Genomic DNA, 12422 nt, shown 5'->3' with positions numbered 1-12422 from the left:
CCAAATTAAATTAATCCAAATTTAATTAATCCAAATAAATTCAGAGTTGCTTCACCTCTACAACACTGCCAACTAGAGGGTATGATTTCCCATCCAGAAAGTAAGTGTTTTACTAAGCCTAGCAACCACTAAGAATATTTTGAGGTTGCCTACCCTTTACTTCCTGGCATTGACTAATGGTTTTTGAGCTACAAATGCTCAATTATACTCCAGCAGTAAATCTGTACAGCTTCTGGCAGGACCTAGTGCTTAGAACTGCAGCCTCTACAGGCAAACATGGGCTGAAATACAATAGAGAGATCAAGGTGAAGAAAGGCAAACATCTCAGTAGTGCCCAGTTTTACTCCTCTTAATGTAAGTATACATGTAACTCACCCATTTCTTGTAGGGAAACACTGTAAATGGAACTAAGAGCAGTATTAAACACATAAGATACATATTGGCTAGACCAGTTCAGAGTCCAGAGCTGCTGTGGTGTGCTGCCTGTATGATGTGTCAAACTGGGCACACCACATTAGGCTGGGCTCATGAATAAGTGAATACTGAAAATAGTTTTCAAAGCATGTGGGCAAGGGTAAACAAGAGATTACTCACACCTTTTAGGTGTGTGATTATGCTGCAAAAGCAGGCTGGCAAAAGAGCCTCCATGCTTAAAATTTGTCTGCATTTGTACATAAAGTTTTTAACAAGAATTCAGTTGTAAATTGATGAAATCGGTTAAAATATTGCACCTGCCCTGTTCTGCATTCCCTGGAGCTCTAGTTCACTCTGTGTAACAAATATTTTTAAGGCAATACAACAAAGTAATTCATAAAGGACAGGTCCCTCCTCCACATGACCGGCTGTCATGTGCATATTCACAAAGCTGAATTTGTATAACCAAAAAGAGCCTAAGAGAAAAAAAAAATACACAAAGACCTTGACTTGAACTTGACATGTGAGTAGCTGCAAGAATACTTAGCTAGCTCACCTGGAGTTGTTTTTTTCCCTCTTTATGGGCCTGTGCTTTGCCACACCTGCTACATTCCATAAATCAAGGTGAATCAGGGGCGTGTCACTGTATTCAGCCTATTATACCACATTTTAGAGCCACTCCACAGCTGGCACACACAGGTAGCAAAACCTGCCTAACTCATACATATGTGAAAACCATTAGGAAGAAACAAGCTGAAATCTACACCGCCTGCAGAATAAACATCTAGCAGGGTACACAGAATGGAATTCAGATCTACTTCAGTCAGTTATGAAGCCATAAGCATTTCTTTTTCTCAGTTTTTAGGATGAAATTTAAAATAGTGATGATTTGTACTCTGTGCTATTAAAGGATGCTTCATTTCTGTATTTACATAGAGCTGATCTCATTGTTTTTCAGCACCAGTACATTAACAGGTTTTGCAGAATTACTAATCCTTTCTCATAATGAAAAGGAAAACCATGGGAATGTAAACTATTTGCCTTAATTTATGAAGCAAACTTACACCAGGACCCAAAACAGATCTCAACCTATCATACCACACACTGCTGCGGTGGCACTCAGAGTACATTGAAGAACACATTGACCATTTCCTGCCTGTATTCTGAGATTTAGGGTAAACGATTTTTTTTTTTTCCCCACAAAGGAGACCACAAAAAGGTGATGTGCATGAAAGAATATGAACAGCCAGTTTTCAGAGCTGTGTGACCAAAAGGGAGATGGAGTCATGGAGGAGTCATGGAGGAGTCATGCTGACAACCACCACTGCCTCACAAAGGTGACAGCCTGGGGCTGCTAGGCACCTGCAAAGGAGGCAGGAGGCAGGTTATGAGTATTCTGGGAAAACACAGGGACACTCCCAAAGACATGTCCCATCACAGCTTCACCTCACGGTGCCCTTGTGCAACAAAGGGATGCCCAGCAAACAGCCCCAGAGTGAGCTGCACCCCAGCCCGGGGGGACAACACACAAACCCCTGAGCTCCCTGAAACCACCACCTTGCTCTGTATGGGACAGCTGCATCCCACAGCCCCCATGGCTCCCCTCAGCTCTGGCCCCTTCATCCCGGTGTGTGGCAGCAGGACCAGGGCAGTGATCATCACCACTGGGGAGGCCACACCTCGAGTGCTGTGTCCAGTTTTGGGCCCCTCAGTTCAGGAAGGACATTGAGGGGCTGGAGCGTGTCCAGAGAAGGGAATGGAGCTGGGGAAGGGGCTGGAGCACCAGGAGTGGCTGAGGGAGCTGGAAAGGGGTGGTTCAGCCCAGAGAAAAGGAGGCTCAGGGGGGACCTTCTGGCTTTTCACAGCTGCTGGACAGGGGGTGCAGCCAGGTGGAGGCCGGGCTCTGCGTGCAGGTAACAAGTGACATGACAAGAGGTCATAGTCTCAAGTTGCACCACGGGAGGTTTTAGGTTGGACATTAAGAATAATTTCTTCACAAAAAGGGTGATTAGACATTGGAATAGGCTACCGAGGAAAGCGGTGGAGCCACCGTTCCTGGAGGTGTTTAAGGAAAGACTGGACGTGGCACTGAGGGACATGGTTTAGTTGACAAAGTGGTGATCGGTCACAGGTTGGACTCGATGATCTCAGAGCTCTTTTCTATCTAATTGACTCTAGACGCTGGAAATCCCGCATTGCCTCCACGGCCTCCTCGTAGCCTCCCCACGACGCCTCTCACCGCCCGCCCCTCACTTCCCGCTCCCCCTCCGCCGTTCATCCCGGTGCCGCGCCCCCGCGCCGCAGCCAATCGGGTCTCCCGCCAGCGGGCCCGCAGCCAATCACAGCGGGCGGAGGCCGCGCTCACTGGCGAGCTCTCGCGCCCCCTCCAAAGGCCCGTCAGTGTCGGTTGGGGCTGCGTGGGCGGCGGGTGCGCAGGCGCTGGGCCGCCACCCCCCGCTGCCCCCTGTCACCTCCGGTCACCTCCGGTGCCGCCCGCGCGTCCCGGCCCGAGCGGAGCCGGAGCGGGACCTCACGGTGGGGCCCGGGCGGGGACGGGGTGTCCCGCGGCGGGAGGCTGTGGGGATGGTGAGCGTGGTCCGAGTGCGGGTGAGGGGCAGGTGCGCGGGAAACCGACCCGCAGTGCCTGGTGGGTCGGTGGTGCTGGGTGTGTCCGCGCTTTGCAGGCGGAATAACCTCCGTTCTGACCGAGCCGAGCAACTCAAAAACCCGGTTGGGAGGTGCGGGAGCAGGTGGACTAGTGCTGGTGGTATTTCACAGCTGGGTTGTTTTGCTGGGTTTGCCTGGGGTAGAGTTAATTTTTGGTTAGAACACGCTGCTTGTGTATAAAAGCACCAGTGCTGAGCAGCTTCGGAGCATTTCGAAGCGAACTCTGCGGGTTTGCGTCTTACTGCGCTGTGGAAAACTGGTTCTGCTTTTTAAAGCACCTGATATCGAACGGCTGATTTGCCGCTGCGTTGCTCTTCTCCTTTCTTTTCTCCTTTTTCTTCTTTGAAAGGGCCCTGTCTTCCAAGTCCTCTGTGCTAAGAGATGCCTTAATGCTATTTTTGACAGTCCTTTCTTGTAGCTTTTCTATCTTCTGAAGATACTTCAGCTGTTGGAGACCGGGCCGGGGGGGGAAGGGGGTGGTTTCCCGTGCTTTGAATTCCCCTCACTGCTAAAGCTACAGCTAACATTAAAGCTCCTTACACCTTTAAAATAAATGCGCCGTTCTAAGGAGTTTGTAGGAAAGGGTTAAAGGGTTAAAAATGTTGGGAAGACAGCTGCTGTGCCTCCTACAATCACAGTTTGTGTGCACATAAAGGAAAATAAATGATAAAGGAAATATAAAGGAAAAATTTGTTGTGATGGGGTTCTTCTTGAGAAGCAAATACACTGTCTAACAATATTGCAGTATTGCAGAAGGTTTTGTGAAACCTGGAGCTTCACTTCCTCTTTCTTAAAGACTGAGAGCATCATTCTCTACCTTTCTGAACAAAGTGCTTAGGTCACACATAATACAGTAAGAGGAGATAAAAAGCTTACAGATCATACCTGGCACTCATAATAGTCATCAGTTCCTTGGTGAGAAATATTTACCTCACAGATAAGGTTATTAGTTTAGTTTTTTTTAGAGAGAAAAGTGTGGCACGTAAAGGACAGGTTTAAATGCTGTTATGGTAGATGTACAACAGCTTAGAAGGAAGGCAGAAGTAGAAGTTACTTCTGGCAGTTCTGTGTATAGAATAAGCACTGAGTAAGTGGGAACGTTGAAAGGCTCAAAAGTCTTCCAGCAACTCTAGAGGGTAGAAACTGAAAAAGGAAAAGTGAGATGAAAAAGAAGAATTACAATTGTAGTAGGAAACAGGTTTCTGACCTGAACAGGGATGGGTATTAATGATTTAGAGCTGCAGAGGACTCTTAAATGTGGGTCTGAAATTGTTCAAGTCTGTGCTTGAACACAAGGAAAAATTCTGATTGTCTATCTTGGAATGTAGAATTGTAATAGGACACACAGAACAATGGAATAACTGATCAAAAGAAAACAATTCTTCCTTTCATTTAGTCTGCAGGGGAAAAAATCTCACTGCTCATTTGTTTTAATACATGAAAAACTCTTGGCAATATGCAAGAAACCTCCGAAGTCAGTAGGGAAATCCACTGTTGACTTGAGTGGTTGTTCAGCCTGGGTATTCTGGAGTTACCCTCCAAAAGGAAGATGTATATAATGTATAGCTGGTTAAACTGGTCACAGCAGAATTGTTTTGGTTATGTGCCTTTTTAAATTTTTTCAGGTGCATCTGATTACCTGCTGGAAGTACTTCAAAGTCGGCACAATGAGCTCGATGTTGATGTTATTTTTTGCTGGAATATTCATCTGTTGTGCTCGCTCAGCTGGTGACTCGGTACCCAGGTTACTCCTCGTGTCCTTCGATGGATTCAGGGCTGATTACTTGGAAACCTACAAACTTCCTCATCTCCAGGAATTCATTGAGGATGGTGTGCTTGTAAAAGAAGTCACAAATGCTTTCATCACCAAGACCTTCCCAAACCATTACACCATAGTGACAGGTTTATATGAGGAAAGCCATGGCATTGTGGCTAATGACATGTACGATGCAGATGCCCGGAAAAAGTTTTCACAGTTCAACGATTCAGATCCCTTCTGGTGGGATGAGGCAGTTCCAATTTGGGTAACAAATCAACAGCAGGGAAAGGGAGCAAGTGCTGCTGCAATGTGGCCTGGTAGTGATGTAAAAATCAACAACACGACCCCTCAGTTCTTTATGAAGTACAACTTCTCAGTGAAGTTTGAGGAGAGAGTGGAGAGTATTGTTGCATGGCTGAACAGCTCTGACCCAGTGGTCAATTTTGCTGTGCTCTACTGGGAAGAACCAGATGCAAGCGGGCACAAGTATGGCCCAGACGACACCAAGAACATGCGCAGAGTGTTGGAAGAAGTGGATCAACATGTTGGTTTCCTCATGAATAAACTGAAGGCATCGGGTTTGTGGGACACTGTTAATGTGATAATAACGAGTGACCACGGAATGGCCTCCTGCTCTGCAAAGAGGCTGATTGTCCTGGATGAATGCCTCGGGCGCAATAACTACACCCTCATAGACAAGACTCCGGTTGCTGCAGTGCTGCCAAGGCAGAGTATGTTTGAGTTTGGTTATTTTTTAAGGCATACACTGAGGATTAGATCTTGTTTATCTTGCCTCTGAAAAGTACACAGTTTATTAGATTGTTTTAATCTTTTGCAAAACCTATGGAGTTCGTGTTGCAGAATTTGGACATAATGAGAAAGCTAAAGAATGATGGTTTGTTTAGAAGTTTGTTTTGGCAATTGGGGACAAGGAGAGTTTCTTGTCAAATTGCTGTGGCTGATAAGATGACCCTGGTACAGGGGGTTGAGAAAGTAGATAGGTACTTAGTGTGCCTGATCTCTTGTTGCTCACTTATTCTATGCCGCTGTAATTCACAGTGAGCATGAAATAAACCCATGTTGTTATTTTGAATAAAAAAAAGTCATTGTGTAAATTTCCAAGTGAAAATCTAGTCCCAATTTTGATTATTTTACTACTTCTTGTTTTGAGAGTGAAACTTAAGATTCCTTACTGTGAATTCCATTTTTGTATCTCGGAGTAATCCCCAACAGTCATGTCTGAAATCATGACACTGCTGGCCTCTCTGTGGCCAGACTAATGAAAAAAGTGATTCATAGGGTTAAAAAAAAAAAAAAAATTACTGCATTGGATAAAATACTGACTACTTGAGGGGGTGATTGCTTTCTCTTGATTTCTCTGCTTGAATTTTGCCCTTCAAACCCAGATGATGAATTGAGTTGTAGGTCTAAACCTACATCTGGGAGGTGTCTGATTTAAAATGAAAGCAAATTTTGAAATTCACCTCGACACATGTAGCATTTCATAAGGGACATGAAAAAATCCTTTTCTATGTGGTTTTTCTTTTTTTAATAATTGTTTTGAAATAATGGAACTTGGGTTTAATGATAGATAATTGTAGTAAACAGGAGTTAATTTCCAGCTGTTTCACATGCAGTTTTTTCGTTGGCAGACAAAGAAGTTGTGTATAACTTACTGAAAAATTGCAACAGTCACATGAAGGTTTATCTGAAAGAAGAAATTCCAGACAGATTCCATTATCGCCATAACAAGAGAATCCAGCCCATAATTCTGGTTGCAGACGAAGGCTGGACAATTGTACAGAATGAGTCCCTCTCCAAGTGTAAGTGTGTGTTGCTCTGTGGTTTGTGTGGGTAAACTGCCTTGTTTCTATTCCAGCCAGCTGCAGGATGGCCCTCGTTTAGGAGGGGGAGTCCTGGCACTGTGCAGGTTTCGGAGTAGTGCAGCACTTTCTAGAACATTGTCAACTTGAGCCTGGAGTGTTCTTAACAGATGAGGAGGATTTGGGGGATATTCTGTTGGCTGAAACACTTTGCCATGTTCAATTTAATAGTCTGAGTTATCTTAGGTTAGCAGTCTGTCTCAAGCTTTCCCTGGAGTGTGGTTAACTTTTTATTGTATATAAAATATATATGTAGAGGTATATATCGAAGCGTGCAACACACAGCATTTAATATCACAGTACATGTACTAGGGAATGAAAATTAATGGCAGGAAATACTAAAAATAGTAGGAACACACCAGCATGTTTGAAAGCCTAAACTCAGAACAGGTGTCACTTCTCAGTGCCTTGCTAAACTGTGCCCTTTCTTCTGCTAGATGCTATGAATGTCAAATTACACATACATATATATGTATGTATATACATATATATGTATATATATTTGCAAGTGTTCCATATGCAGGGATTTTTTTTTGGCAGACAAGGGGCATGTATAATTTACTGAAAAAAATGCAACAGTCACATGAAAGTATATCTTAAAGAAGAAATTCCAGATATATTTCTTTCTTGTAATAGTAATAGCATTCAGCCTGTAGTTCTGGTTGCAGATGAAGGCTCTATGTGGGTGTATATATGTGTGTTCAGAAAGTGATTGGACAGATTCTTTGTAGGAAAATCCATTAATAAAAATTAAATACAAAGGTACCAACTTCCAGGAAGTTTCCGAGCAGCCAACAGCTTGAAGCTGGTTGGTAGGTCAGGGATATCCCTCCTGCATACTTCCCTGTACAACTGCTGTTAGAGACAGGGTGTTAGGTGGTGTAAAATCCTGGTTTCACCCAGTTTGGCTGATCTTAATGTCTTCCCTTTGCAGAATTAAGTTCAGGTTTTTTCAGTATTTTTACAGAAGCACTGCTTTTTCATGCAAGATGTGTTTATACATTAATTTCCCCTCAGATTTGCAACACTTATCTTCAAATTGGCAACATGTAGCACAAGTATTCTCTGATCAGAGTTCTCTTTTTCTTGTTTCTGGTTAGATTCAATGTCATGTAACTAAAAATAGTTAGTAAGTGAATATTTATAAGGAACAGCATTGCATCAGTTGAGGTGAATCACTTTTCAAATCACTTTTATTTGCAAAGGTTTCCCAGAATCTGGCAGGGGAGGTTTTACCCTAAAAAGCCTGTTTAAGGTTTATTGTCTTAATGGACAAAGTGGCAGCACAGTGATTGCCAAGTGTACCAGTACCTCCACACTCCAGAATCATCCTTCAGAGGTGAAAAACTGGGAACTTCATTGGAGAGGGAACCTGGAGTAGCTCTGTTCAAAACAAACAAGTAGTAAAAGGCAGGAAAAAATCTAGAAAGATGTGTCAAAACAAACAAGATGTAGCAAACAGAAAGCGTGGAGAACATTAAAAAGGACTAGTGGAAGCTCATTGAAGTGGTGAGTGTGACCTAATCAGTTGGAATCTGGACATTTTGCATCAGAAGCTTCAGGGAAGCACCCAAGGAAACAGTTCTCAGGGATATTCCTCAACTGTTACTAAGACATGGATTCAAACTTAAATGCAGTAACTCAAATACCGTGTTGTACATGCTGTGAGAGACTTCTGGCACCTTGGACAGGGTTTTCAGGAACGCTGTTAGGAAATTTGACAATGGCTGCTTTTTAGCTGTTTATAGTCCATCTTAAAAAACCTACCAGATGTCCAAGTACTCCTGACCTTATAGCTACAAAGGTTTTGCTGTGGGCCCACCAGAGGCACAGTGATCCTTTGTCTTTCGGTTTTCACTCTTTGGGTGTCCCTTCATCTGAAGTATCTAATCTGATAAGCATGAATTGAGAGTATTTAATATGCTCTAACTGAACACCATCAAGGGAAAGGTGCCTGATTTTTAATAAGTAATTAAAATGTCCACTCTGCAAGGAGAGGTGACTTTCCAAAATCTGAGAAGTAAATGTTTACATTCCAGCTACTGACTCATTGTGGAGTGCCAACCTTCTTTTCAACTTTGGCACGAAGAATGGGAAGGGGAAGGCTGGAAATGTTAAGCACTGAAAGGAAAAGAGATTAATGGGAGGGAGGACCATTGGTGAAGGCCAGTATGGGGGAAGACCTGTGGGGTTTGGGGAAGAGGGAAGGAACTGTGGCTTCCTTCTGTGGTTGATCCAAGAGCTGCTGTGCGTTACCCTTGGTTAAAACACGTGCTTTGGGGGTGAGGGCAGATGGGGAGGGGAACAGTGACTCTGCAGCAGAGGCTGTGACAGTAACTGTGTGCTCTGCCCCACTGCAGTGGGGGACCACGGCTATGACAACGCCCTGCCCAGCATGCACCCGTTCCTGGCCGCGCACGGCCCCGCCTTCCGCCGCGGCTACAGCCACAGCACTATGGACAACGTGGACATCTACCCCATGATGTGCCACGTCCTGGGGCTCACCCCACGGCCACACAACGGCACCTTCGCCAACACCAAGTGCCTGCTGGCTGATCAGTGGTGCATCAGTGTCCCCGAGGCCATTGGGATCGTCATCGGGGCTTTCATAGTGCTCAGCACTTTCACCTGCATCATCATCATCTCCAAGAACAGAGTGGCCCCCTCCCGGCCCTTTGCCCGGCTCCAGTTACAGAGTGATGATGATGATCCTTTGATTGGATAGCGCGGAGGGAGCCTCGCCCCGCTTCTTAAATTGTGATTTCAGGAAAACAGCTTCAATTTGCACTGGATGGCATTCTTTGTTTGATGCACTTTATCTGTGTAAAATACTGTACAGCCAGACCCTGCTGATTTGTGTGACTAGTGTCCTATAAAAATATTTTCATAACAAAACAGTGAACAGGTGGCTTTTTACTGGAAGAGATGCTTAACAAAATAAGGATGCTTAGTTTTTCATTCTGAAGCCTCTGAACACTTTCAGAATGAGACTCCAGTGTAGCTAGCCAGGACAGATGAAATGAATTTTAATATTTGTAAATGATAATTGCTTTTTTTTGTATTAAATTAATATTGACTACTTTTAGTGTTCTTGCACCTGTGTTGGAAAGAAAAACTTTATTGAGAGTTAGGAGTTAGCTTTGTTTGGAGAGTATATTCTCGTGTGCCCTTAAATTTGGGGAAAGAGAAGATCCAAGACTTTCGTTTCTACCCTTAGTCATCAATGTGACAAGAAACTTCTGAGAAAGAAAGTAGAAGTCAGTGACGAAAGAACTGGTGCATATCTCTTCTATTTTGAGCAATAAACTACATGGTTCAGCACTTACAAGCCTGGGCAGGTGGCTCTGACATCTTTGGAATGTGTCTCTGGACGACTTAGATCCACAGATCCAGTTGGGATGGCACTACTGCCTCACCTCAAGAAAGTCAGTTTAACCTGGGAATCTTTGAATTACCCAGTTTCATGGGCTGTAGATGTAAAATTACTGCTCCTAAACCCTGTGGAAATTTTCTCAGGAGTAAATTCTACTGAAGGTGTTTTTGAGATAAAGGTGGTTCTGCCCTGTGTACCAGCTCGTACTTGTCTTTTGAAGGCTGTTGTGCTAAAAAGCAACAATTGAAAGTTTGATGTGCAAGTCATCAAGCAAGGATTCCAAACTCTTATTTTACACCCTGGAAAATTAAAGGAAGAAGTTAGCAGATCTTATCTGAAAAAATAAATTCTCTAAAATGTTTGAGGTACGTAGATGCAAATTCCTGATGAAGACCAGAGCTGTTCTCTTAATTGAAACTCTTGATTCTTTGTTAATGGTCATCTGGTAACTTGCTGTAAAAAAAAATGTTTGACTGAAAAACCCTTAAATGGTACCTTATCTTTCAGTGAGGTTAAATTGTTATTGCTAACCCAGAAAGTGAATTACAGTTACCAAGTCCATTTCCTACAAGTTTGATGGTTTTAAAAAATAAAGTGACAGAGGTATCTGGTAGCAATGGGGTTTCTCTTTCACAACTTCAAATTCATTGCAATTTGGTGTTGGCCACAGCCTTTTAGCGATCCAGCAGGGACTTTAGAGGGAAGGGGCTACTTTGAACTGCCCACTGAAAAAAAGAAACTTGTTATTTATAAATGTGTGGAAGTTTTAGTAATTTGTGTCTTCCTCTCTAGGGATTCCATTGTACTGATTAAAAACACAATCCAAAACCTAACCAGTTCTGCTTTTTTTTTCACCTCAAACTACTAATGCTTTACTTGAAAAAGTTCAGATTAATGGAAAGAGGCTCAGGCCCCTTGAAAAATCTGTGCTGTTACTGACAGGGTACTGGATTTTACTAGAGCAGTAGCTGGACTGAACACAGAGTCACTTCCTCATCCTGCCAGATTTAAATTAATTCCGTGCACCAAGAGGTCAGGTTAATGAGTAACTATGAAGGGAACATGTTGCAGGGTAGAGCCTAGGCTTAGATATGCTGTAAAAGGGAGGATGCTTGAATTCATGTGTTAGAGTTTTGTTAGGTTCTGGTAATTCTGCTAATACAGAGTGGGATCCTCAGAGGGTCAGTCAGTCAGAGAATTACTGGAGATGCTTTGCATCATCTGTGTTTGGAAAGGCTTGACTGAGTTTACCTTTCTGGCAGACACAGTAAGACCAGACTGTAGTGTCCTCTGCCTGTGAGGTTTTGGTTTTTTTCTAGAAGCTAAAACTGATGAGGACAGTATTTTCTCCACTCTGTTCTCCTCCTTCTCCCCAGCAGTTGTCACACTGTGTAGTTGATGTGTTCTCAGTTCCTCTGTGGATCCCCTCCCAGGCAGGTGCCAAAGTTACCACCAAGGCTTTGGTGACCAGAACTGTAAAGGCTGCTTAAAGCACGGTGGCAGAACTCTGATCTGAAATAGGAATGTTGGTACAGATGGGGAGATCAAGGTTTAAATGCATTTCTCCTCCTAGCTCCTAGGCAGCCCCTTCTGATGAGAACTGCTACAGGCACTGAGGTGCTGTGAAACCAGCGAGTGGCTGTATCTGGTGGAAATCCTTATCACCCTCTATTCCTCCTCCCTTTAGCATGGAGATGAGACAGTGCTAGTGTTTAACGAGAAAGGGTTTAAAGGGGAAATTTAAGAAGTAGGATAAATTATATTCCAGTTGTACTGCTGAGTATTTTCATTTCCGAATCTGTGGTGTGGTCTGTAAGGGTGCTGAGTTTTCTTCCTGGTACAAAGGGAGAACACAGTAGCTCTTGTAAATACAGTTTCATACAGATCATGTACAAATCAAGAGAATCTAGAAAAAACATCTTCCTGTCTTTAAGATACACAGCTGCTTTATTTAAGGATGATTATTTTTAAAAATAGAGCCTTAAACATGCCAAAACATTTCCACGGTCTCATTCTGGTTTGTGTGAAGTATTTCTTATGAATGCCAGTGGCTGATTTCCTCTTGAACGGCCAATTCAGAACAAGAACAGCAAAGCTGTGGCTTCTGCTTCCTCAAGGCTGCGATCAAGGGACAGTAGTTTGTGGCAACATTTAATGACTTGCTAAATAGACACAACTCAGCAATGGTCACACAGGGCACGTTAATTCAGGGGAATTTCCTAACACTTAACTGACTTTGCAGTTTAGAGGGGAATAGGGGATATTTAGTGACACTTCCCAGCACTGAAGGCTTATGTTTCATTACTGCCTCCACACAGGACCTCTC

The 12422-nt window shown here is 43.6% G+C and overlaps 1 protein-coding gene across 2 annotated transcripts; it reads left to right on the top strand.

Moving 5' to 3' along the window:
• Positions 1 to 2809: 2809 nt before the first annotated feature.
• Positions 2810 to 10929, top strand: ENPP4 (ectonucleotide pyrophosphatase/phosphodiesterase 4). Of its 2 annotated transcripts, none has more exons than XM_010393210.4 (4): positions 2810 to 3000; positions 4707 to 5571; positions 6493 to 6663; positions 9084 to 10929. In XM_010393210.4, exons 1-4 carry the CDS (start codon positions 2998 to 3000, stop codon positions 9446 to 9448), a joined length of 1404 nt encoding a protein of 467 aa, XP_010391512.2. In that variant the 5' UTR covers positions 2810 to 2997; the 3' UTR covers positions 9449 to 10929. The 2 variants fall into 2 exon arrangements, with proteins under 2 accessions (XP_010391512.2, XP_039425427.1); XM_039569493.1 differs by having other exon boundaries at positions 2811 to 2949.
• Positions 10930 to 12422: the final 1493 nt, after the last annotated feature.

This window comes from Corvus cornix, chromosome 3 (genome assembly GCF_000738735.6).
Source record: "Corvus cornix cornix isolate S_Up_H32 chromosome 3, ASM73873v5, whole genome shotgun sequence".
Classification (NCBI taxonomy): Eukaryota; Metazoa; Chordata; class Aves; order Passeriformes; family Corvidae; genus Corvus; species Corvus cornix.
This window is presented reverse-complemented; position numbering and strand designations above follow the sequence as displayed.